This window comes from Protomyctophum parallelum (assembly GCF_964188405.1).
Source record: "Protomyctophum parallelum genome assembly, chromosome: 1".
Taxonomy (NCBI): domain Eukaryota; kingdom Metazoa; phylum Chordata; class Actinopteri; order Myctophiformes; family Myctophidae; genus Protomyctophum; species Protomyctophum parallelum.
In genome coordinates, this window is record NC_139697.1 from 86,029,167 (window position 1) to 86,056,954 (window position 27,788).

The following is a 27,788-nucleotide window of genomic DNA, read 5'->3' on the forward strand; positions in this document are numbered from 1 at the left end:
CTGTAGAGTCCTCCTCAGGAGACATTCTCACAGACTGTAGAGTCCTCCTCAGGAGACATTCTCCCAGACTGTAGAGTCCTCCTCAGGAGACATTCTCACAGACTGTAGAGAGTCCTCCTCAGGAGACATTCTCACAGACTGTAGAGTCCTCCTCAGGAGACATTCTCACAGACTGTAGAGAGTCCTCCTCAGGAGACATTCTCACAGACTGTAGAGTCCTCCTCAGGAGACATTCTCACAGACTGTAGAGAGTCCTCCTCAGGAGACATTCTCACAGACTGTAGAGAGTCCTCCTCAGGAGACATTCTCACAGACTGTAGAGAGTCCTCCTCAGGAGACATTCTCACAGACTGTAGAGAGTCCTCCTCAGGAGACATTCTCACAGACTGTAGAGTCCTCCTCAGGAGACATTCTCACAGACTGTAGAGTCCTCCTCAGGAGACATTCTCACAGACTGTAGAGAGTCCTCCTCAGGAGACATTCTCACAGACTGTAGAGAGTCCTCCTCAGGAGACATTCTCACAGACTGGAGATTTCAGCATGTTCTCATTCTAGGGATGTGTCATATTGGCATATTAATGAGGGCTTGATTCTACAGGCATGGCATATAGGCATAATTAATAGGTCCTGGAATGCTAAATGAGGACAAAGATAGATCAAAATTTGAGGTACTATAAAACTCCTTTATGGACATTTTTGGGCCAAGAAAAATACATGCCATTTATTGAACAGAGACATTTTCTCCCCAAAGAATTTAAACCACACCATGTGACATATGGAGTGCATCTTTAAATGAGTCTCTTTTTCCCCAGTGTGGCTCAGGATCCCAGACATCAATATGGGCTCAGACATCAATAAGGGATTCCCTGTGCACCACAACTTTAGAGTTACTCACTCATGTAAAAATGGCTGGGGATGATGCCTGCAGCAGCTACAGTAATGGCAATAATTATGTTAATAATAACACCTACAATCTAAAGATTAAGCAGCTTGTCTTCTTTGGTATGCCATCTTAACGCATCCTCTGCAATGTGCATTGCATCAACGTGAGTTCAGTATGTCCATTGTCCACAATGTTTTGGTGATGGTGGAAATAGCATGCATTAGAATTGCTTTATGTTTAGTGGTCAGTAAGTACACCACAAGCCTAAGCAAATTCCTTGATTGTCGCACAATATTAACAAAGTAATTCTGAAATACCCTTTTCAGTTATTGTCATCAATCCATCAATTGTGAAACGAGTTGGTACAGATTTATTTTAGCATTTCCCTTTGGGTTATATTTCTCTTTTAGTGAATTTATGCTTTACTTTAAATAGATCAGTTTACACAGAGACCGGAAAGCAAGGGCAGAAAGAAAGGAGATACATGCAAGACAAGAAATGGGCTGGATTCGAACCAGTGTCCTCGCACGCCCACAAGGAGCATATGGTCTGTGCACTAACTGGCTGAGCCACCAGGCACCCCAGCACTGATTTATTTATAGAAATACTTTCCTTGCTTCATTTTGGCAATAACTTTGACAACTGGCAGCGAGTTCCTGAATAATAGCTAAATTCAAGACGAGTCAGCAGGAACAAAGGGTCTGTGTTGGGACTGAGAGCAATAAACATTCCTACTATATGTTACTATACTGAACATACAACACAACACGTGTCCCCCCCCAAAAGCCACCAATGAAGCTGGCACTTCCTGGGTCTACACAATGTCATGTGACCAAGTGTATGACCAATATAACCTTTCGTTTTCATTTTGAGCACAAATTTAAAAGAACTGTGCCTCAAATCACAACACCAAAATAATGCAATGGCAAATGGCCCAATTAATAATGCAAGATAGCAGAGCAATTAAGGAAATGGCCCATACCAATGAAAAACTCTGGTATTTTCCTTTAAGAGCCATATTTATCTTCTGGTCAGGATCTCTCTGGAAACATGATATATCCAGAGAGCTGGGTCACATGGTCCTGCAGACAGTCTCCCTGGAATCCCTGTTGCTAAAGAGACTGATGGGGTGCAGCAAAGAACGGGGTGTTCGATTTGGAAAGGTGCCGGGAGCTCCCAGGCATATGTACCCATGTGTCTACTGTCTGCTGAAATACACTGTCTACTCTACACAAACAGTATATGTATGCATATATGTATACTGTATATCATTTATATGTACTACTGAATTTGATACACTGTAAAACCGTGGGGTGATGATTTAACTTGGAGAGTGTACAAGATCCGTACACTCTCAGTGTTACTAACCCATAACGGCCCCTTGGTACAATTTGTACACTCTCAGCACTAAATGAACACTCAAGATTTTGACGTGTCGTCTGTCACCTAGCTACATCAATGTAGACTCATTTGTATGCTTGATTGTTGACAAGTGTGTCTGAGTGCCTGTCTGCCTATGTGTGTTTGTGTACACTGGTATCAGGGTGGGGGATAAATTTAGCACTTTAGCCCCTGACTGGAGGCAGTGGCCCTTTATCCTACACTGTCCTACTTAACAGAGCGCTGGTCCCTGCTTCCACCTAGTGCAGCACACCAGGTTCCTCATGCTCACCTGGTCCCTGCTTCCACCTAGTGCAGCACACCAGGTTCCTCATGCTCACCTGGTCCCTGCTTCCACCTAGTGCAGCACACCAGGTTCCTCATGCTCACCTGGTCCCTGCTTCCACCTAGTGCAGCACACCAGGTTCCTCATGCTCACCTGGTCCCTGCTTCCACCTAGTGCAGCACACCAGGTTCCTCATGCTCACCTCCTATCGGCTGACCAATACCGCAGAGTGAGCAAGCCACATCACAAATGCATGTCTTACGCACACCCGGAGATGCAGCGCAGTTCCCACATGTCAGACGTCACACCGTACGCAGGCAGGCAGTCTATTGCATAACTCCTTCCCCTGCGTTTTTTCATTACCATGACCCCATTGCCGTGTGACCCCAAGCTGTCCTGCAACAACCTCATTGCCACTAAAGCTTGATTTGAAGAGACGCTTCAAGTCTGACAGCAAAACATTGACACGCAACAGAGCCTGTGCCAAAATACATTTGAAAGAAATGCACTACAACGGCGCTATTTACAGATCTGAATTGTGAAAACTTGTGACACAAAACGCCACGCGGTCAGCGTACGTTATGAGGGGCAGAAATGTAAACAAATGAAAGCAAAAGCTGTCAAAATCAACTTTGAACCTTAGAACAGACTGGTTTCGATGCTGCTGTAAGTAACTTCTGAAAACACAGACAATTAGGAGCAAATCAACGAGTAATAGAAATGAAGAAAAGAAAATGTTTTGCCTGAAGCTGACCAACAGAGAACCAGCATCCCCCTTCACCCAGGGTGCATTTCCCTGCTGCCATGACAACCAGGACGTTGTTCTCATCTCTGCAAGACTAACTGCACCTGACCATGTAACATGATCAATGAATGTGTAAAAAATACATTTATATAATGATTGGACCATAAGATTATGGAAAATACAGTAATCATTCTGCTCAACACAACAAGTTATCTGATCCCTATAAACAGATATTTTTGTTCATATTATGTTCATATTAACAAACATTATATTGCTATTATTAATATGCCGGAAATAGCACAGAAGCTAGCTTTCATCCGTAGTCCCTGGCCAGGTACAAAGCTGGCAGCCTAAAATCTATTTCCTTAATATCTTTACCCAGCAGTCAAAAACAACATTTTAATAATAATAATAACATGGAATATAGACAATTTTGATGAAAGTATAATAACATGCATTGAATGTTCTTCTTTACATCACTGAACCGATTACTTGATTACGAATCTACGTTCATTTTGTGTCGATCATTTCACTAATAATTCCAGACAAAGTAAAACCAGTGGTGTGGTAGAACACCTCCAGACATATGATTATATACTTCTATCAAAGCCTTTTACAGCCAGCTACAACACAGGCTGACAAGTTGACAACAGACAGGAGAGAGAGAGACAGAGATGGGGAGAGAGAGAGCAGGCAGATGCAGGGGAGGTAGGATGGGAGAGAGCACACATTGGTGTGAGAGAAGAGAGAGAGCGTGTTAGAGAGGGGTGATGTAAGCATTTCAAACAAGCTGAGGTTTGGGGTTTTAGTTACAAACACTGTCAAGTAGCAACATGTAGTAGCCCCCGGTGAGAGAACACACACACACACACACACACACACGCGCGCGCGCGTGCACGTAGTGTATCTAGTCGATTACAGCAAGCGGAGGATCAGAGTTAATACAAATGTCTTATGCAGCGAGCTAATTGTCTATTCAAAGACAGCCCAGAAAAGATTCATAAACTCAAAATTGTCTGTTGGTATTGCATTTGTGTATATTCATTGTAATTATTGTGCGATAGCATCTCACTTTTCTTTCAACTGAAAGTAATAAAGATTAGCTGGGGACGGGTGTTGTTCTTTGTCACAACCTCATCTTTCCTCATTTAAGTTAATTTCTATGCAAGCAAGTTTAAAAATGATTCTAAACTGCTGTATACAATAGGCCCCATTAAATTACTAGAAATTGTACCATTTAACAACAGAAAATCTACCTGAATGAGCTCTTAATCTCCTTTTCACAATCCAAGTCCACAAAAAAGATTTGCAAACCAACTCCTTGCAACCAGTTGCATCTTTCTGAATTGACTCCTTGCAATTCAGTGCAGTTTTGAAGCTAATTGTACAGCTGTAATCTCATACCCAGAATGTGTGTAGTTATATACTCATCTATGTATTGGAACAAAAGCACAGGAATTTCCCTGTAAAACAAGCGAGTGCGAGTGTACTTTGTATAAGACATTAACCAGCGATTAATGAGGAAGAAGAGGTGATGATCTTCAGTGTCTAACATGACACTTCAGTAACAGGTCTACCCAGGTACTCTGATGAAAAGCCAACAAGGTGATTTTCAAGCGGTGTCAGCAAACACGGTTACCTAACTATCTAGGAGTTAGTAGGTCAGGGAGTGTGAGGTGCATGCGGTGTCAAGTCATTCAGCAGATGTTCATTTGAATTTGAGCTACTTTCTGGACTGTTTATAGAACATACATTCTAGAACAACAGGGGCCAATTAATTCTGCACATGGAAACAAACGTATACTGAACTCAAACTTCCACCAGAGCTTAATCGCCTCCCCTCCCGTGGAGAGGACAGAGGATGGTGTCAAATGCGAGTGTTTAGATAAGAGCTATTGCCTTGCCACCGCTGAAGGAGGTGGAAATCCCCATTGTGGACATTCAGCCCTCTGCCGTGGCCCCTGTGGGACACAAGGCTAAGCGCCGTGGTGAAGGAAGACACACGGGGAGCAGCTGAGAGTGACGCTCTGGAAGTGGCCGCTGGGGAGGCGAGGAGGGAGTGTGGGGGCTGGGGAGGCGAGGAGGGAGTGTGGGAGCTGGGGAGGCGAGGAGGGAGTGTGGGGGCTGGCGTGTTTCAATCGGTGTGCCCTGCAGTGGAGACTGTGGCTCAAACATGGTATCTTAGGGTTACATCTGTCCCACAATAGTGGCAAAAAAAAGATGCGAGGCCGCTCTGATGTTCTACTGATACCGGGCTGCTGCTTTGAATGAAAACAGACGGAATGTTTCACTGTCAGCCCACCAACGTTTTCTTGGGGTGCTAGTGACATCAAGCGCACGCACGCACACGCACGCACACATGCACGCAGGCACCACACACACACACACACAGACGCCACACACACACACAGACACACACACACACACAGACACACACACACACACACACAAAATATCTTGTGAATTTCCGTCACAGCTTTGCAGCGCTTTGTTTGCCAAAGTCCCAGCATGGCTGCGGCACGGAGGAAAAACAACAACATCCTCAGCAAAATCCAACTGAAATTCTGGGTGGCTGCACCTCTATTTATAACCCGGTTAAGAGAGAAGAGACAGAGAGAAGACACACACACAGAGAGAGAAAGTGAGATAAAGCAAGACAGAGAGATATAAAAATAAAGGGAGAGCTAATTACAGAGCTGAGGTATTACAGAGGGTATATATAACTGGACATAATAATAACTGAACAAGGCGAAACACCATAGGGTTACCAAAATCAGTAGGGTTCTTCCTGTATCTGCTAATTATGACACTTTTCGATATGTAGCATTGTCTAGTTTTAACCCCTCTTTACCCAGTTCGGGTCTTCCCACGTTGTGATTCCACCCCCCACTCTTTAGTTACTAAAATGTACTAAGTAAATTTAGGTACTAAAGTTTAGTACCTACTATCTTGTGCAAAGGACCTGTTTGTTTTCTGTTGTTCTTAATTCTTTAAGTTGTGTAGTTTTTCTTTTATCCTGTTGGTCATTCTGTCTGCACTTGAATCAGATTGCATGATCTTTTACTACTGAAAAAGAAAAGAAAGAAAACAAAAACTTAAAACTTAAAAAAAATAACACACACACACACACACACACACACACACACACACACACATCAGGACTGCAGAACTGTTGCAAGATCTCTTCATATGTGCCTGAGCTGATTGATCAACCTTACAAAAGGGTCCTGAATAAATTGGGAGATGTCCAACCATCTGAGCTTTCAAAATGACTGGTGTGAAGAAGATTGATGGGGAACATGAGGAACATGAGGCAATGAGAATCCTCACTGCCAGTGTCTGTCGCCTGTTATCAGTGACAGGCCAGATAGCGAGAATGAGAAGGACGACTATTTACAAGCATGCACACACACACACACACACACACACACACACACACACACACACACACACACACACACACACACACACACACACACACACACACACACACACACACACACACACACACACACACACACACACACACACACACACACACACACACACACACACACACACACACACACACACACACACACACACACACACACACACACACACACACCTGATGCAACCTGGGAAGACTTGGGCATAGACGTAATGCTTCCTGGGAAGACTCAGACAATCACACAGACCTGATGCATCCAGGGAAGGGTTTATGCGAGTGACCAATCAGAACGGATTGTAGTGTGTGTCAGTGACCAATCAGAACGGAGTGTAGTGTGTGTCAGTGACCAATCAGAACGGAGTGTAGTGTATGTGAGTGACCAATCAGAACGGAGTGGAGTGGCCCCTTACCTCTTGTTGATTGGCTTCTCGTCCTTCTCGTAGGGCTTCACAAACCACTTGCCAAGGCGAACAAAGCTGCGGTTCATGAGGCACCGCTCCAGCAGGTTATGGATGGCTTTGAACAGCAGCGTTCGACACTCGTAGGAGAGGCCGTTCTCCCATAGCCCGTCATCCTCGGCTGGAAGGAGAGAGAGAGAATAGTGGGTTAATTTGAGGACTACAACGATTACAAGCTCTTAGTCCTGACAAAAACAACAAAAAGGAAAGAACCCAATCAGGCTACAACCACTTTACAATTTGAACAGCAGCCATAATACAATACATAGATTATGAAATGATGTTCACCGCATCAGTGCCTCATCCTATCTTTATATTACAATCGCCTAGTGGGTGGACGGTTTGAGCTGTCACAATCATGAAACTTTATTTAAGCATTTTTTTTGTTTTTGTTTTTTTATTATAAAAAAAATAAACATTTTGAGAATTTTCACATAAAAAGACATTACAAACAAGGTAAAAGTGGTTAAAATTGAAAATAGAATTATTGGTTATACTCTCCCTTTAACCTGTGTAATTTGTATTTCTGACTTGGCTGAATACAGACGCTGAGGTGCAACGTTGAATGCTATATAATGTAATTGGGGAAGTTTAGAGAAAACAGATCAATAGAGAGACATGTCGAATATCATTGTTTGTAATTAACACTTTTAAGTCATATCACCCGGCTTTAGTTTAAACACATGCATAAAAGTACTACACCATTTCCCTCTGTTTAGAATTCTACATACTCGCTCTCACAATTGAATCTGCCTAACGCATGATGACAATACAACAATGTGCTTACAGGCATGCCAACACGTTGCCTTCCCACTGTCCCAGTCTGGCAAACACTCCAAGAAGTGTCGATACAATGTAGTGCTCGGAGCTACTGTAACAGGCTGATAAGAAAAACTAGCTTTTATGAATAGCCAGAAATGAACTGCGATAAAGTTATTCTGTGGCGAGCACTAAGCATATCCAAAGGGGTAATAACCACAACAGATGGGTACAGAAATTGAAAATGCACATTTGCCTGAATGCAAAACGAGCCAGTCATATCTAGAGTGACATCTGAAAATCTCATCACTGTAAGACAGAGTGATGAAACCGTATCCAGGAGTGGCACTCATGGAGTGTGACAGATAGTGTGTGTGTGTGTGTGTGTGTGTGTGTGTGTGTGTGTGTGTGTATCAGGAGTCAAATGAAGGCCTGGTGCTTGCAATGGGGGATGTGTGCAGGCAGGGCTCCAGGTGCTTGCGGTGCACTCTAGTGTGTGGTCTGGTCGTCTCTAATACCTGGGCTTGTTTCTGGATGGCATTCTGTGGCTGGCCTGGATGCCCAGCTAATCTCATTAACAGCCACTGACACTCGCCTCTCACAGCACTTAAGCTTCTTTCAGTGGAGTCTACGGCACACATCTCCCTGAGAGTGCCCGACTGCACGCGGATGATGAAACAAACACTGTACACTAACCGCGCGTGCATGCACACACACACACACACACACCCGCACACGCACACACACACACACAGACAAACACACACACACGCACATACATACACACACACCTCAGCTGACGAGACACTTATGTATCCTCTACAAGGGAGATGCTTTCTTGTCAGCACAAAAAAAGTGAGTTAATGAAAATGTACTGGATTTTGTAAAAAAAAAGAAAAAAAAAAAAAAAAAAAGACGAAGTGGCTTTGTTGTCACGGTGGGAAGGTGGGCAAATATTGCATTTTAAGCAGTGTGACTGTAACAGCTTTTCAGAAGAGGAAATTATCAATGATGTGCTTTTCAAAACCACAGCCCTGCAGATGTATGGTTGTATGTGTGTGTGTGTGTGTGTGTGTGTGTGTGTGTGTGTGTGTGTGTGTGTGTGTGTGTGTGTGTGTGTGTGTGTGTGTGTGTGTGTGCGCTCATCCGTGCGTATGTATGGTACACACACACACACACACACACACACACACACACACACATGCGCACGCGCATGCACGCACACGCACAAACACACACACACACACACACACACACACACACACACACACACACACACACACACACACACACACACACACACAGTACATATCAAAGCAAAAGTCCCCCCACAATCTACCAACAAACCCACAGTCCTCATGGACTAGTGAGAAGCGCCAGCCTCCAAAATCAATCTTGCATTCGACCAAAGGACAACCCCAGGCCCAGGCCAAGTAGCTGAAGAGTAGAAGGCTATGTGCTAGAGTTGACTGTAGAGCTACAAACTAATTCATCATCAGGTGTCACATACACACACACACACACACACACACACACACACACACACACACACACACACATCAACCTATTTCAAGGAAGGATGACATAAGGAATGGGTTAAAAAATACGTTGATAAAATAGGAAAAAAGCAGGGAGAATAACTATTTGTCTAACTAAAGTGAAGCAGTAATAAACTCACAAACTAAAACATTTATCAGAGCAACAGCCTTTCTCTGTCGACTTTGAGTGACTTAGCAAACGAGTTGGCCATAACCAGCCTGACAGACATGGCAGCACAGAGAGCAAAAGTTCGACATGAATAGAAAACCTTCCCGCTCAGGCAAGGCAATGACAACAGAATAAGAGGAAGAGGAGAGGAGGGGACATGGGATTCGGCTGTGCTGAATATAGACAAGTTATCATCAGCACGGCTCATGATAAACACATCTGCTTCCAGACATGAGGAAGAGGAGGGAACCGTTGAGAAAAAGAGCTCAAATCCAAACCATGAGACATTCAATGCTAAAATATGCTCATTCTGCCTTTTTAAGTGGACGTTCCTTCACTGGAATTGACAGCAGAGCCCAACACCTTCGTTTTACATAAACAGCCACAGAGATCCCCCTGCCTCTCAACAGAGATAACATTTGACTTAGCCTTCCCCTCCTCCCTTCCCTGTCCCCTCCTTTCCTTCCTTGTCCCCTCCTTCCTCCCAGAGTCTCTCCTTCCAGTGCCAAGCAGTGCTGAAGCAGGCGTCTGGTTTGCATCAAGCGTCCCCGACGACCTCATGTTACTTATACACACAGTTCAAGGCGGACAGGGGGGGAAATAAAGACTAAAATAAGGCTCTCTCGCCTAAAGACAGACGCAAAGACGGAAACACAGTGAGGGGAGCAACAACAACTAGGCTATGCTGTCAGATGGAACCAGCTGAATACAAGTGCTCAGACAGACACCACAACAACACGACATCAAAGTCGAACTTACGAGCTGGGTGGGGGAGCAGTGGAATTACAGGGGTTGTGAGGGGAAGGGCCAGGTTTTGTTGCAGTGAGATGGACAGGGAGTTGGCTCTGCCACTGCTTATTGGAGGAACACCCCCGGCCCCCTTCCTCTGTAGACCTCCTCTGGAATCTGCCAAGGAGTTCCAAATGGGTCGGGAAGTGGAACATGAACACTTAAAAGAAGGGAAAACTGTGACCCCCTGTTGGAAATGAATGTGAGATGAGCTTCAAATAGTTTAGACATTAATCAGACAAGGTTTTGATCCATGACGGATCTTTGTCAGGTCAATAAAAATAAAAAAGCAATCACGTTCTGCACTTAACCCAGCACCCACTTTCGATGTGTATATTATATAGTTCATCCAAGCTTCGAATAACATAAACATGCAAAAAAAAAGAAATCCCCAACTAAATATCTCTGGGTACATTGTAAGTTACATACTCATCTTCCCATGGTCCTTAGGGAGGCGTTCCTTATTGGACAAAGACAGGAACAAATGCCTCAGCTCTTAACATTAAGTCTATGCCATACAAATGTCTCACATGAATAGCAGCCACTTATGGCATTCCATCAAATTAATAACCATTCGCAGTTAAATGAAAGCAGCTATAGAGAGACTGAATGAAACGTGGCATACAGAAAAATCCTGCATGACATGCTCTCACTTTGAAGACAGGTAAGCGGTTGTAACCAAATATTTGGTGAAGTGAAAAACAAATAAACAAAACACAGGGACTGTGTCATCTTATATTACATTTGAGACAGGCGGAAGCTCACATTTTTTACCCATTTCTCACATTTCTGTATCCAAACTCAAACTGGCTCCGGGTAGAAGCAATTGTAAATCCAGCCTTGCCCTCAATGCCCTCAGTAAACGCATATCTGACTAACTACCTCAAAAAAGTGAGTGACACCCAGAGCCACAATACTAGAGAGAGCGTAAACAACAATCTGGTACCACCCACTTTCAAAACAAATGGGAACAATTCTCCTTCTACAACACGGCCATCCAGGCGTGGAATGCCCTTACCCCCTCCCTCAAAAAATGCAGATCACTTACATCCCCTTTTTTTTTTATATATATATTTAAAAGAATCCTACCTTTCAGCAGGCCCAGGGGAGAGGAAATGATCCTTCCCCCTTAAAAAGGTGATCACCCCCAACCCCTTCCATTTTCCCCACTCTGTACGTAACAGTTAATTTCTTTTCCTGAAATTATAGTTTTTTTTGTTGTTATTGATGATATTGGTTTTTGTTGTTATTCTTCATGTCATGAATGAATGAATGAATGATTCCGAATGAATGAATGAATGCATGACTTAATGAATGAATGAATGAATGAATGAATGGTTTTATTTCGATCTTTTTTAGTTAGACATTAAAAAAATCATATACATTTTTTTTCTTTTTTTCTTTAAACAGGTCTACTTTAAACAGGTCTACATGTCTATGAATTGATTGCATAGGGCCTAAATGGAAACAAGACCGCATCCCGAGTGTTTGACTGTACTCTGTTGCTGTTTTTACATTTATGTTCAATAAACTATTCAATCAATCAAACCCAGAGATCTGCCATTACTCACACCTCGATGCAGCATAATATCAGAAATGATCCCAGAACATCTGTTCAGTCACCGCGGATGCAGCCTAGATTCAGAGAAAATAGGCTTTTAAAACGACGCAGAAACAGGAACTGGACGCCTGTGTTTCCTTTTTCCGATTGGCTATGGCCAAGCATGTAGGGTTACAGGTGCATGATGGGAAGGTGATTATTATTATTATTTCATTTTCCTTATTTGTTTTGCCTTTTTTTATGCGTGGCGCTAGATCCGAGTGCGCCGAAGGCAAGTCATAACTTATTCTATGTTCATGCCACTGTTACTCAAGTGTGCGAGCCCGATGTCTGTCCATCTCAATTTGTCAATCTGGACCTGATTAAATCACTCATTGATAAATCAATTTACAGGATCCAACCTTTAAGTCTGCATCTCTTAGAATGTGCAGCTTGTTTAATTGGCTGGTGTGTGTGTGTGTGTGTGTGTGTGTGTGTGTGTGTGTGTGTGTGTGTGTGTGTGTGTGTGTGTGTGTGTGTGTGTGTGTGTGTGTTGGCCAGCCCAGTGCACAGAAGGACAAATAAGTGCCCTCACTGCCCTGGTTCAGACACAGATTTATGGTCTCAGCTGATGGTTGCGACACTTTCATGTCTCTGCCTTTGGGGTGGCTAGCCCAGATGAGATGACCTTTATACAAGCTCTTACTCTGGTCCAGAGCAGAGCTCTGTCCAGTACACCCCTGACCCCCCCTCTCGCCCCCCCCCCCCCCCCCCCCCCCCCCCCCCTCTCGCCCCCCCCCACACACACACACACACACACACACACAGAGGCATGCTCGGTCTCACAGTCATTCACCAAACCCACAAAGCACCTGACATGACAAAGTGGACTCGAGCATAATTTATGTTGCGTCGGCCGAGAATAGCAGGCCTCAAGCTTGAGACACCATCGTGCAACCATATCAATCGGGCTTTACAATGAACATCCTCCACTCCTACACAACAGAGAATTATGAACCTCCTCCACTCCTACACAACAGAGAATTATGAACCTCCTTCTCTCCTACACAACAGAGAATTATGAACCTCCTCCACTCCTACACAACAGAGAATTATGAACCTCCTCCTCTCCTACACAACAGAGAATTATGAACCTCCTCCACTCCTACACAACAGAGAATTATGAACCTCCTCCACTCCTACACAACAGAGAATTATGAACCTCCTCCTCTCCTACACAACAGAGAATTATGAACCTCCTCCACTCCTACACAACAGAGAATTATGAACCTCCTCCTCTCCTACACAACAGAGAATTATGAACCTCCTCCTCTCCTACACAACAGAGAATTATGAACCTCCTCCTCTCCTACACAACAGAGAATTATGAACCTCCTCCACTCCTACACAACAGAGAATTATGAACCTCCTCCTCTCCTACACAACAGAGAATTATGAACCTCCTCCACTCCTACACAACAGAGAATTATGAACCTCCTCCACTCCTACACAACAGAGAATTATGAACCTCCTCCTCTCCTACACAACAGAGAATTATGAACCTCCTTCTCTCCTACACAACAGAGATGCACAAAAAGGGCACAAATTGGCACTTATGGGTTATTGCCGCCCGTGCTGTCATCCAGGCGCTGGGGTAAAAATAAAATAAAAATAAAATAAATACGATTCTATAAGTGATGTCTCTTCAGCCACAAATTACGACACACCGACAATTATGGCCGCAGTGTGTCATTAAACACTGACACTACGCTCTTGTGATGGACAGCGTTTAGGGCATTCAACTAAGCCTGGCCAGACAACGGCGCCTTTTCCTCCTCCTGCATCTTCCTTCTCTGCAACGAAAGAGCGAGAAAGAGAAGAGGGAGAGAAACGGAGAGACGTCTGCGCTCCGTAAAGTCTCCATTACTAATTAATGGATATTTCCTGAGCAGAGAGAGAGAAAGAGAGAGAGAGAGAGAGAGAGAGAGAGAGAGAGAGAGAGAGAGGGTAACTGCACAGAAAAGAGAGCCTGCAACCCCCTGGGCCAGAGCTGCACGCATGGCCGCGTCCTGCACCACGCCAGCCAATGGAGAAGATCCATCAGAATACAGAGAGCAAGAGAGAGAGAGAGATAGAGAGAGATGGAAAGAGAGAGATAGAGAGATGGAAGGGGTTGGAGGAGGAGGGTGTGGGTGTTCAGAAGCAGGAGATTAGTCCTGGAAAATGGATCCCTGAGCACAAAAGCCATCACCCTCCTCCTTGCTCTTCCTCCCAGAAGCAGGTCTAGATTTATCTATTCATCATGTCTCGGCATTTCACGACTGCAACGTAGCACTGGTGGGAAAAACCTTGCTTGCTAAATAATTATCCTTAATACAAACGGAGCACACGGTCCCAACAACAACCCAGAGATGCCCACGAGTCTCGGAGCTCGAGTTGAGTCTGGAGTCTTTATGGTCGAGTACGAGTCCAGTCTAGAGTCTTTGGGGTCGGCTACGAGTCCAGTCTCGAGTCTTTAGCCATGAGTACGAGTCGAGTCTTGAGTCTCAGTAAAAGAAAAGAGGAAATTAATTAATTTAAGGCTCTAAAGGCTGAAATACAGTTGTGATGATTTACACACCAAACTCGAAATGGAAAATGCACAGAATGAATGCTTATCAGAATAGTGTACCGATAGTTACATACTTTCATACATACATTCATTTAGGCTCCATTGCGTCTATATCTTAAATTAGTATCAGCTAAATCAATGACAATTACACACTGCTGAACTAACGGAGTTATGTGTCCCAACTGTCAAGACAAGTAGTGTCTCTGTTCGAAAAGTGAACCTTTTTCATTATCCATTATTCGTGCAATGGTCCAAAACAGAGCCACAGCTATATCATTGTGAAAGTGACAACTTAGTAGGGGTGTTCGATATGGCGATAATTATCATTGGGACGATACAACGTCTCCACGATATGGCTTTTTAGAGTTATCGTTTCTCGCACGCAGCATTGACGTGTGTTGCTACGACGCAGCATTGTGTTGCTACGTGCTAGGCACTACACACACACACGGACATTGCTGGGCATTGCTGGTTTCACGCATGCGCACACCACTCGTGCTCATGATGAGTGATACAGGTACACGGACATTCCTGGTTGTAGGAGTGGTTGCACCACTCAAAAAGTGGTTATATTATACATCATATTTTGAACTTCAGCAAATTCCCACAATTTTGCCGCATAAATTCACATAAAACCCTGCATATCGCATAATCAAGAGTTTTTGCCCGCGTTTTTATGGAGGGTCTACTAAATGGTATTTACTTTAAAAATTGTTACGTTGTACTGTTAAGTAACTTGAAAAATAACCATAGAAAACTCGCGCGAAAATATAATATATAATAATATCGTGTATCGTGATAAGCTTGAAAACATATCGTGATAAAACTTTTGTCCATATCGCCCACCCCTACAACTTAGGCTATTAAATATCCAATATTGTAAATTTACGGTTTACATCAATCAGCCTCTCAAACCCATGGTTTGTTCCAATGCGTAACGTGCAGCTTATACTGTAACGTTACGCGGGCACGTTGGGCAACATATGGAACTTGAACCACCCGATGTTACAAAAACGTTCCCTCACAGACACTCCTATCATCTTATAACATGTAAAATGACTTTGCATAGCTGATGCGGAGCCAAACATATTTGTTTACTTTCACCGTTTTCATCTTTAAACGTTATGATGAAAGGCTCCACCGTGCATCGGTTTGTGCTCACCTCGTCATATCTGTGGGTATGAAATCAGCTGAGCTCCGCTCACCGGAGGTTCATTTGCAAATTGCGCTGCGGGAGGGGAATGGAAAGGGAATGGATTTTGTTTTTCTCCAGGCATTTCATTAATTAATGTGGATCGAAAAATACGGTAATGACTTGTCGATACTCCACGAGTCATTGAGAGTCATTGAGCTCTAGTCCGAGTCGAGTCTGGAGTCTTTGAGGAGCGAGTCCGAGTCGAGTCTAGAGTGCCATTTGTGGCAACTCGAGTATGACTCGAGTAGTCGCCATCTCTGCAACAGCCTTTAGCAAAATGATGCTAGTAGCAGTCAAGAATAATATGATATCAAAGTCATGTGACATCTGCATGAGAAGTACATACAATTTACTGAAAATTGTATAAGCTTATGTCCATACATAAATCACTGCAAAGGGCAGCATCATCTTTTTTCGTTTTTATCCCTGAATGCAGCAATTTGCCTATTTAAGGGCTACAGATATAAAAAAAATGCAAAACCCATTAGTTGTTCCGTTTTAGCTGTCTTTCTAATAGCATTTCACCAGAAAGTTATGGAAAATAATTATAATAATGAAACTCCTCTCACTGATAATCTAAATGGTGCAACATGGTTCTTCTTCTCCTCCTTCCGCCAAAAATAGCAGTTCTGGCTGAATTGTGCAGTTGGCAATATGGTATAGAGGGCCATGCCAAACGGTGAGGATGCAAAGCCCACGGCCATTGGCCAAAGGGTGGCGCTATAGCACTCAATTGAATATGCAAACTTTGAATGTGCATAGCTCATGAACTGTTTGACCGTCGGCAATGAAACTTCGATACACATATGCGTCTACTCATGCCGAACAACTTTCGTGTTCTGACTTTTGTACTTCTCTTCTCATTCCTGGTGACTTAACACTATATGCATCTGTCAGTTAGGCTAAATTCAATGTAAATGCTGGATATCGAGAGGACCATTTTGTGAGAGTGAAATGTCAGGCTTGTGACTGATGATGACATTATGCTATTGTAATCTAAGCTGTAAACGAAAATGATCATATAAAGAACGGAACACAAAGTGAGTGTGTTTAATTGTACAAAGCTCACACAAACATTTGAGAAGTCCATAGCATCAGTATCCTATTCATTCCATGCCACTGAAGCATCACCAAGCAGTGTACACAGTTAAACCCTCTCTGGCTGCTTCATCCGTTTCTAACTTGGGAGTCAAAGTTGTGCTCAACAGGATATTTAACCCATTAAGACCTGAGGCGGATTCTACAAATGCCTTCTAAATCCGTAATTCTCACAATTTCAAGATTTTTCTAAATTGTTCAAAGATAACAGATATGCAAGCTTGCAGTGGCGCGGTGTGAGCTTGTATTGTGCTATTTTTGAATAGCCAACACATTTTGTAAAGAAACCTGAACATACCAGTGATGATGATGCAGAGCTGCCAGTCATGCAATGCTGAAATCTTTACACACTTGCCTAATTATAGGGTCTATAAATGGATCTACAAACTGGCAGAAAAACCCTGGTGTTCTATGTACAGAAAAGGGACACAGGTAACATAGCTGGGATGGACATTTTTGTAAATGAATTATCTCTCTCTCTCTGATTTGTTAATCATTCCATCTGCCAGTTTTTTTACGAGCAGAAATCACTTCATGCATTGTATTGCACAAGGGCGGGGGAAACCGTTTCATGATTTTTATGCACAGCTGAAAAGGGGGCCTGACTGTGCCTTTCAGACAAGCTCTCTGCTGATCAATGCAAGTTTACACCGATGCCAGGCTAAGCGCATGGCTCTCTGTGTTCCTCACAAAAACACACATATATCCAAAAGGGCCAGCGGGTTAGTGGTGAACAAATACCGGCACAGAGTATGGGCAACCATCCCACAGAAATAACAACAACACTCTGATGCACCACATGAACACTAGTTTCAGTATTCTGGGGCAAATATTCTGCCTGTGTTGTGAGCTTGTAGAGTTGCTGCTATTTGTGGCAAAGAGATTTGGTGTAGAGGGGAAAGTTCATATAATGGCCTGTTGTGGCGCTGTCATTGGGCCCAAAAAAACCCATATCTCCATAGAGGTCCATGTATTTGGGCCCAACTTCACCTAGACTGTATTACCTTAATAAACATGGTCATGAATACTTTCTGCTTCCAGTCACTAGTTTATAGTCTAATTTCTCATGTCATAATATTCTATTTGGAAAATTATGGTCCCATTTATTAATAACATTACCATAAAGTCGCGTATGTTCTGAGGGGCGTGGCTACCGTTACAGTCTATGATCGGGAGCCACCCCCCGATCGAGTCGAAATAAAAACCAACGAAGAAGAAGGGGGGAAGTCCCGCCTCGTTGTCTGGGCCAGCCAATGGCCAGCTGGGCCCAAACGGATCTAGAAAGATGGCGATTTACAATTCAAGGACTGACTGGCTTCATCTTACGTCCATATCAGACCTGTAGAACGCTTTGTCCATATTTATTTACAGTCTATGGTATAGACACATTGGGGACATTGGTTAATGAATGACCTGCTCTGACTGAGGAGGATTTAACAAAGTGAATTAGGGAGCATAGTGTTCATATTGATTCATAGCGTCACCAAATCAGTCCATCTTAAAACATCTAAAAATTGTAGACAAATACAACACACCTGCAGGGGTCGATTCTGAGTCTGACAGTTACTTTATGAGATGATGGTCCTAAATGTGACCCTTCACAGTGGAAAGGGATCAAAACAAAATGACCTGGAGACCACGAGATAGTTCTGGCCAACACTGAAACAAAATGACCTGGAGACCACGAGATAGTTCTGGCCAACACTGAAACAAAATGACCTGGAGACCACGAGATAGTTCTGGCCAACTGCCATCAGAGAAACCTGAAGAATGCCCTAAGGAAGTCCCCCAGGGATTCATAGTAGGGTTGTTATGATTGGCCCTGGGGTACATAGTAGGGTTGTTATGATTGGCCCTGGGGTACATAGTAGGGTTGATATGATTCCAATGGACACACAAGGGGAGTGGACGGGCGAAAGAGAGAAAGAGAGAGAGGGAAAGAATTATTGACTTTAAACTTGGCAAAGACAGAATAATTCCAATAATTATTGCATACCAGCAAAAAACTGAAAAACAACAATTGCCAACGGATCCGTCCAAAAAAAACAAGCTCACAGAGAGCTGCTAAATTGTTCTTTTCTTCACATCAATGGCGGGAATAATCCCAAACAGTGTGTTGATCTTGAAACGATGGAGATGTTTCCACTGCCTCCCTCATCACCAGTGAGCGAGAACCCCCCTCCTCTCTCCAGAGAACTGACCCAACCAGCAGTAATGAATGGATGTGTGTGTGCTGCTGCTGCTCAGTTCTCCTGCCCCAGGGACCACAGTGGACATGTCTTGGTCGGTGGTTAAGAAAGGATGGGGGGGAGGTTACGAGTGGTAACAAAAAAGGGGAGGGAAATGTACCGCGGAGCAATTACCCTCACAGACGGACATCCTTTCCTAATTTCTATGCAAAAGAGATCAGTGGGTCTTTTAAGGAGGAGAAGGCAGCTGTTTATCTTTTTATCTTTGGCTTTTTGTAGATGCCCCCAGATAGGAGAACTCCACCAGCTTTTTTAGGGGGGGGGGGGTGTAAGGGCAAGATATTTGCATGATAATACATGCCTAGGCAGCACGCCACAGTGATGGGTCGGCAAGCCGTTTAATTTAGCGATGACATCCGTTCGGGTCTCTGGGAATGATTTTCTGTGCGTGGCCAGATGAAGATTATAGAATTGGAGTTCCTCAAGGGCAAAACAGAGTGGCTTGTCAAACAGTGTAGAATTCAGGGGCTTGGTAGTCTGCCAGCCATGGTACCCCTGGTACACCCATGGTACCCCTGGTACACCCATGGTACCCCTGGTACACCCATGGTACCCCTGGCACACCCATGGTACCCCTGGTACACCCATGGTACCCCTGGTACACCCATGGTACCCCTGCCCATCATACCACACCACAGAGACACAAACACACACACACCACTCCTCACATTCTTTCTGTGGTGATTAAATGTCGAGCATTAAAAGATCTTTCGCGTTTTCCGCCCTTCAGTACCCTCCTCCACTCCCTCGTCTCTGGAGAGAAGGGATTACTGGCATGGTGGTATACAGAAATGGCACTTGCTCAAAAATTAAAAGACTTTCACAGACCACTAATCTAATGAGGGTGGAAGTGAGCTGGGGGGGCACAGTGCCATGCCTACTACTGACATGAAAGGAAGAGCCAGGACTGTTCATGTGATCACAATCATGTTTACCACGAACATTGCGTTGAAGTCCCAAAAGAGAGCTAGAGTTTGTCAGACAAGCGAAAATAATGTGTAAACATCCACAAAGCTGAAAAATGAACAAAGGAAACAAATACACACTATGTGGATATGCGCGTTCACATCGCCTACCTCTTTTGAACATCAGTGAATTTGCCTCTTCAGTTGGCGACCTGCAGGCCACACCTGGCCCAGAAGCAAGCTCCTAATGGCCCGGCAAGCTTGAATGAAATCATTATAATAACAAAACAATTATTTTATTAAAAAAAATATATAATAATAATACTTTTCCTGGGCTTTGAGGGACAGTTGAGGACACAAGTAGTCAGGGCCAGTGCCGCTGTGCATGGTCTGTGACACTGCCACTGCACACTCACTGATGTGATTGTGCATTCTCACCTCCGCTGTCGGGAGCACCCAGCGGAGTCTCTAACCTCCCACAGCAGACTGTCAATCATCAAACCTGGCTGACTGAGGCTACACACACACGCGGGCAGGCACACACAGACCACTAGAGCCCTGTAGAAGAGGCTTGCTGAGTGCTGCCTTCCCCCGTGAGAAAACACAAGTTCCCTGACACACACCGAAGGCTAACCCCCCCCACCACCACTACGCTTGCCCGTTTTTCCTCCTGGAATTTTCCCTACAACTAAAACCTACAACAACTTCCGTGAACTGAATCAATTCACTGTAGTAGCCTTTTCATAAATTATATTTGTACTTTCTAATAGAGACATTCAAAGTTTCAACATCGCAACACCAAAGTAGTAGTAGCAGTGAATTGGCAAACTGGACATTGAATGTTTCCTTGTCCTCGTGTTGCGCTTCTGTTTCCCATAACCGCAGGTCCATTGTGTTTCAACTACACAGCCATCTGCCTTGACTTCTGTGTGCCAGCTTCTTACACTGGGGAAAATCCTCCCCCCCCATACACACGACTGTATTTCTCAGGTCTCAGGACAAAGCGTCTCAACCAGACCGATAGGCAGTCACACACAGAGGATGAGATTCTCTGGTTGACCCTCAGATCTGTCCAGTGCGGCTGCTCCGCTCTGCTTCATTGGCCGTGCAAAGAGAGAGAGAGAGAGAGAGAGAGAGAGAGAGAGAGAGAGAGAGAGAGAGAGAGAGACAGAGAGACATGATACAGAGAGAGAGAGAGAGAGAGAGAGAGAGAGAGAGAGAGAGACAGAGAGACTGATACAGAGAGAGAGAGAGAGAGAGAGAGAGAGAGAGAGAGAGAGAGAGAGAGAGAGAGAGGCAGAATGGCGCGGGGGGGGGGGTTCTTCAGTGTCTTCTCCCATCTGATGGGAGCAGCTTCCAAAAAAACAGAAAGAGCACGTTACACCACCACCCTCCCAGCTGGGAAGCATTCACACCAGCATGGGAGGGAGGGTAACATGTGGGGGTCTAGACTCTCTCTCTGTGTCATCACGCACTTCAGTGTGGTAGACTAGAGTCACTGTGTGATTTCACAGGTCAAGCCTCATTCCCGCAAAAAGGGGTAAGTGTGTTATTGTTCAATTGAAAAACATTCAAAGAACACAAAAAGGCAGGAATTGCTACAAATTGACAAAATCTCAGTTCTACAAACCGGAGCAGGTTCGCCGTTGAGGCGTCGACCATATCGTAATTTATAAACAGAAACTGAAATAATTTGGCATGCACAGGAAGGCTGTGACTCCAAATATAGATTCCTTATGCCACCGGACTTGCCGACTTGCACCACAGAGCAGCACGCCCCATTAGCAGGGTCTGGGCCTGGCATTTCAGGTTATCACGGTGGCCCGTTAGGCCTGAATAAGCTGCCCATCACATCCTTTAGCCCCCTTTTCGAGGTCACTTCAGGTACTACAATGTCCCTTAATGGAAAAGGGGCTGCCAACCGGAGGCTGTGCATGGCTCACACTCTAGAGTTCAATCTCAACTGCGGAGACTATGAATAAAGATGGTCTCCTCCAGTAATCTCCACTGCTAACACCACTCCTGCTGAAGAGAGCGATGGAGGAAAAATGGACAGGGGGAAGAGGGGGGTGCACAGACTTCCATGAAGCATTTGCCTCTTTTCTGCATGACTGCTCCTGCATATAAATTTTTTTATCAAAGCAACTGGAGAAGCGCTCTATTCCGTGGCTGCCACCTCCCCTCCTGGCCTTCTCATCCTTTAGGTAATGGTGACATGCGACATCAGCTTACTTGTTCTATCAGTGCAAAGTATAGGTTGCTGGAGGGCAGGAGCCACTTAACATTCGGTGATAACACACACACACACACACACACACACACACACACACACACACACACACACACACACACACTTTCAGTCTTGTCTCTCTCACTCTCATATACACACATATAAACAAGAAGGAAACTAAGTGTGGCACCTTGTGTCTCAGTGGAGATGGAGTTACCCCAGAGTTGCTGGCTACCAGCCTGGCTCACTCATCATTCAGCCAGGGGGGGAAATGTTAAGAAGGCATCAGATCACATAGACTCAACACTCCCAGAAGCTCTCGCTTACACAGGAATCTCCCAGTTTGACTGCCTGACAATCAGGCTGTGAACTGCTTGACTTGTCATCATTGAAAAAAACTGAAATTTTGTGGGTTTTTTGGGTGTCAAAAGAACAAAAGAACTTAACAAGTCACTATTTTATTAAATATCACTTAATAGTGATAATTAACTTCATTTTTTTTATCTATAATTTTTATCCCACGATTTTGTAACCCCTTTTTCACCCCTGTGACAATTATCTAATGTGACTTCCTTAACTTCCTTTTAATAACCTTCATAACCTTGAGTGAATCCAACGACAAAGAAAGTACAAGCGATTGTCAAACGGCTATCAAATTCATCAACCCCATTTCTTGTGTCAGAGCAAAAGACACCAGAGAGACATAAAACCCTAAATAGAAATTACCTGAAGAATTGATCACTTTTCACATCCTCCTTTCTGTCACGAGAGGATGTAAGGACACGCTTTGCTCTTTTTATTTTGAATGGCGCCCGAACCGTCACGCACACAAGAGTCAATGAAAGACTTTCATTCAATGCAAGACTTTGGCAACATCTGCTCCGTATCATGCTCTCTTGCGTTAGCGTTACCTGCAAGTTCATGGTGGATGAGATCGGCGAAGTTGGGATCGTCGCCCCACCAGAAGAGCCAGAGCTCCCTGCGTCCTGGCCGCTGGCTCCGCCGCCACACGCTCAGCACGTCCGCCTTCAGACAGCGGCTGAAGCTGCACAGGATGGGGTCCTCCTCTGTCACGGGGAAGAGGATGGGTGCCGAGGTGGGGCCCTGCCACACATACCTCTTCCATTTGATCCCCGTCAGGTCGGCCTGGAAACAAAAGGGGAGGCAGTTAAGAGGAGGAATGTGTGTGTGTGTGTGTGTGAGAGAGAGAGAGTGAGAGTGAGAGTGAGAGTGAGAGTGAGAGTGAGAGTGAGAGTGAGAGTGAGAGTGAGAGTGAGAGAGAGAGTGAGAGAGAGAGAGAGAGAGAGAGAGAGAGAGAGAGAGAGAGAGAGAGATTGTACTTGGGAGTAAACACGTGATGCTGAGCCCAGGTTTAAAGAGGGGTTATTACATCCTTTTATTAATATGAACTCTTACAAAGCCAAATAGATGAAGGAAGAAGAACAGAGAACAGAGGGAGAGGGAGATGAAAATGCTAATTAAGAACCTCACTCAAGACACATAGACATACTGTAGACTGACTTTTTGGTCTTGTGCCCTTTTTTCAGGCAAGGTGCTTTCACTGTCGACAAGAACAACATGTTCGGTATGTACATAATTAATAAATAAATAAATAAAATCCCAATGCCGCTAAATGTGGTCAGCACCTTAATCCTCATTAATGATGAGTGCCTGGAGATGGGGGGCGGGGGGGGGGGGGGCTTTGTCATTCTCTAAACACTGCCTGCCTTTTATAAAGAGAACAAAACACACAGCAAAAAGCCTCACAGGCAGTAAATCACTGCCAGGGTTATTAAGTGTTAAAGCAGGAACATTACGCTCCACTGCTAGCTAGCACTGCTGCTCATCACCCAAGCACCGACAACCCAACCATGTCTACCACACACACACACACACACACACACACACACACACACACAGTCACACAGCACACATACACGCACAGCGTGCCTCAGGCGTACGTCCTCATTTCCATCAAAGCTCTTAGTCTTCTATCTCTCCTTGTAGGCATTTTAAATAATCTGTACAAACATGGACGGCTTGTTTCCGACATGCCGTTTAGCTGTGTTCTGTATAGATGGAGTGGACAAGCTGTCGTTCTGTAGATTTAACCAATTTATCTATTACAAATCTGGAGGGGGGGGTTCTTAAATCAAGCAGAGAGGCGTTGAGCCTGAACGAGTGATTACCCGTCCTTCTGGTGGGGGAGCGGTGGTCTTTTGCCAAGCTATGGATAAGCTAGGAGATTTGTAGTGTTAGGGGTAGGGGGGCGGGGTCAGGGGTGTGTGTGTGTGCGGGGTGGCAGGGTGTCAAAACAGAGCATTCTGTGGTGTCAACTAGAGCAGAGCTGGATCACAACAACGTAGGTTAGCCATTGGATAAGCAGTGAGCACATCAGCACATTCACAGCCTATCAGCACAACATCATGTGAGCAAATTATAAAGAATCCAAACTGTCAATGCCGTTTTTACTTAGTTTAACTTCTGCGTCTAATCCAACAATATGAAATGTGTGTGCAGTGCACATAACTATATAGTTTGACGCCAGATTTCTTAGTACAATATGGGATCCTGATCCTGATCCCAGACCACCAATTACAGATGTTTTAGAGTAATTTGTCAATAAATGCAACATTTTCTGACCAATTTGAAAAACTTAGATTTGATTAAAGATCACTACACAAACTATGTCCCGTTGCAACTCGTGAGCTTGTAGATAGCCTTTTGAAAATGCTTCGCTTATAACATGTACATGTCCAAAAAAGGGAGGCCAGATAGGGTGCCTTCACACCTATCCTGGATGCTTTATTTCGATTAAAACGAACCCTGGATCGTATATTGTCGGAATGTGCTGTTCATTTACACTGGTGTGAATAACAGTCATACGAACTCTGGTCTGCCAAAAACACTCTCTTCCAACTGCACCAGAGTTCTGTTCACTGTAGGTAAGAATGCAAGTGAACCAATAAAAGACAGTCGATATTAATTATTATAGTGCACATATGTTAATTCAATGTATTATTCTATAACGGATGATAACTTTCGACCAAACCCTTAACTTTATGACAATATTAAACAAATAGGAATATTTTTACAAATTAGGGAAGCTAGTTGAAGCTGCCAAATGCATGACTGCTTGCAAAAAGAATTCGCCTGCTTTGTGAATGTGTAAATAGCAGCCTTATAATATCACTGCCCCATCATTCATCTGACTACATTTACACTTGTGTATTTCTTTAAATCAACATGCTGCGTAGGTGATGGCCTAAACTTTGAATTTGTTTGTCTAATCCTTTCTATTGCCTGCTTGGACTCTCGACATTCTCGGCCATGTCTCGGCGCGGCCGCGGGGGTCACGAGACATGGCCAAAGCCTTTTCGGCAGGTCCCCAGCCCAAAACGTTGAGAACCCCTGCACTAGCCCACTATTTAGCCTAAAGCCTACCTCTAACTGTTCTAGTAGGCTAAATGGCAGTTCCAACATCGTAACAGACGTAGGGTAAATTAATACTTAAAAAAAAAAGAAATCGGTGGCAGAATCAAATATATGATCTGCCCTCTCGCGATTTTCAACCACCCCTCAGTCACTTTATCTTGGTGCCAGACAGTCATATTCTATTGTAGAGTGCAGCCTCCCGTTGCTATAATTTATTTTATATCTTAAGTAGGCTTATTTTGTTAGTGCTTGCCTTCAAGGATGGCATGGGTATAGAAAAGCACAATGGAATGGTTTTGATAGCCTGCACAGCTCAAGAAGCTGACAGAGATAACGCCCTCCCTCCTATTCTGTAGGCTGGTAGATCTCATAAAAATCAGAGAAAGCCTAATCAAACGATAATTGATCGGTAGAAGATGCATATGCTAGTGGGCATTGGACTTTTGGTACCCCGGTAAAGCTTGATAACTGTGGCGTATAGCTAGTACTACAACAGGTTGCACGTAACAAATAGCAGATCTACAAGCTCACAACATGTCACCTCTTCGACATGTTGTGAGCTTGTAGATCCGTTATTTTTGGTGCACATGATGTCGTACGAATGCCTATAAATTTGCAAAAAGTGAACGACTGCTGACCGACTTGTAAACCCTGAAACAGGTATTACCCCTGAAGTTCAAATCTGAATCCAGCTTCATAGTACAATCCTATATGGAAGACCAGAAAATATTGGTGAGTTTCTATAGGCAAAAATATCTATAGGCTAAAAATTATAATAAATACCACAAATACCACAAATATCGAATACCCAGTGATATAAATAAGAAATACAATAACATTTCACTGTAGTAGTTATTTAATTTTCCTACATTTCCCTAGAGATTGTGTCCAATAAACGAGCAAGCCGTTTCAACTGCGTGACATTTGTTTCCATGTTTGGTGAACGAGACAAAGTGCAATATGAACACAAACTGCACCAAATGAAAATGTAACAATGTTGAAACTTCACTCCTGAATCGCACCAAGTCTACCAAACTATAGGTGTGAAGGCAAGCTGCTCTAAAAATCAGGATATTGATGTAATTAAACAAAAGTCAAATAATGATCTATTCTATATTGCGTATCGGTCAAACAAATGTTTTGGGCGAGCTGAGAGCTCTTATATCAGTATTCTCGAAAGACAATGTGAACTGTTTGTAAAGATTTATGAACTATGTCACAAGCAAAAGGACAATTTTCAACATACATGGTCCAACAGACCAGTTAAACAATCACAAAAGTACATTATTTAGTCCTCATGTATAATGATAGGTCATATCATGAATTGCAAGCATACAGTACAAAAGAACAAAACATCTTCTCATGCTTTATTTATTCGCTGCACGATAGAAAAATACATTATGCTCCCTAATGAATGTTCTGTCCTCAAAAGGAATTTAAAAACTGCAACAAATTATTGTGCCAAATCTTTATAGTTACACACACAGCGCTAATGACAGAGCTTGGCTGGTGTCTAACAACCAGACTACAGCGGTTTAGGAGACTCCTTGCAGGAGAGTGTGAGCTTGTATTATGACACCTGCAACTTGCTAGGAAACATCTGGGCTCAAAATGCAAAGTGAGGGTAGGGGACAACTTTTAAGTGTGAAACCAGATCATATGCACTATATGCAGGATAAACATTTGGCTAGAGCGCGGTCCTAATGAACCATTCCCAGTGGTTACATAGGCTCTCCCACTATAGGCTGTTCTTTGTTATAGGTCAAATAAGTAATAAAAAAATAAATAACTGTGAGAACACATTAATTATGTAAACTGTGATAATGTGTTATGAATATGATTATTGTGATTTTTTTAATTTAAAAGATCACCCATCGTTTGGTGCTGTACTAGCCTATTCAAATAAGCCATGTGGTGTAGCTACATGCTTACATCCATCTGTAATCAGCTCTGCTTCAGAATGTCATGCCACAGGTTTATAGGTGTAAAGAAGTGGGTGTACTGTAAGTATTGTTGAGCAAGCTCCATCGTTTTTGTTGTTTTCATAAAGAGTAAAATAAAGGGGGGGGGGGGTGTTGGGAATATATA

At 43.8% G+C, this 27,788-nt stretch overlaps 1 protein-coding gene across 1 annotated transcript in view; it reads right to left on the reverse strand.

Annotated features, from left to right (window-relative positions):
* med13a (mediator complex subunit 13a) overlaps positions 1 to 27,788 on the reverse strand; it is an 82,145-nt gene that overhangs the window by 48,418 nt on the left and 5,939 nt on the right. The window contains exons 2-3 of the mRNA XM_083775411.1: positions 23,177 to 23,411; positions 7,135 to 7,303 (exon numbers count right to left, since the gene is read on the reverse strand). Coding sequence (XP_083631537.1) covers positions 7,135 to 7,303; positions 23,177 to 23,411 — 404 coding nt within the window. The remainder of the gene's footprint in view (positions 1 to 7,134; positions 7,304 to 23,176; positions 23,412 to 27,788) is intronic.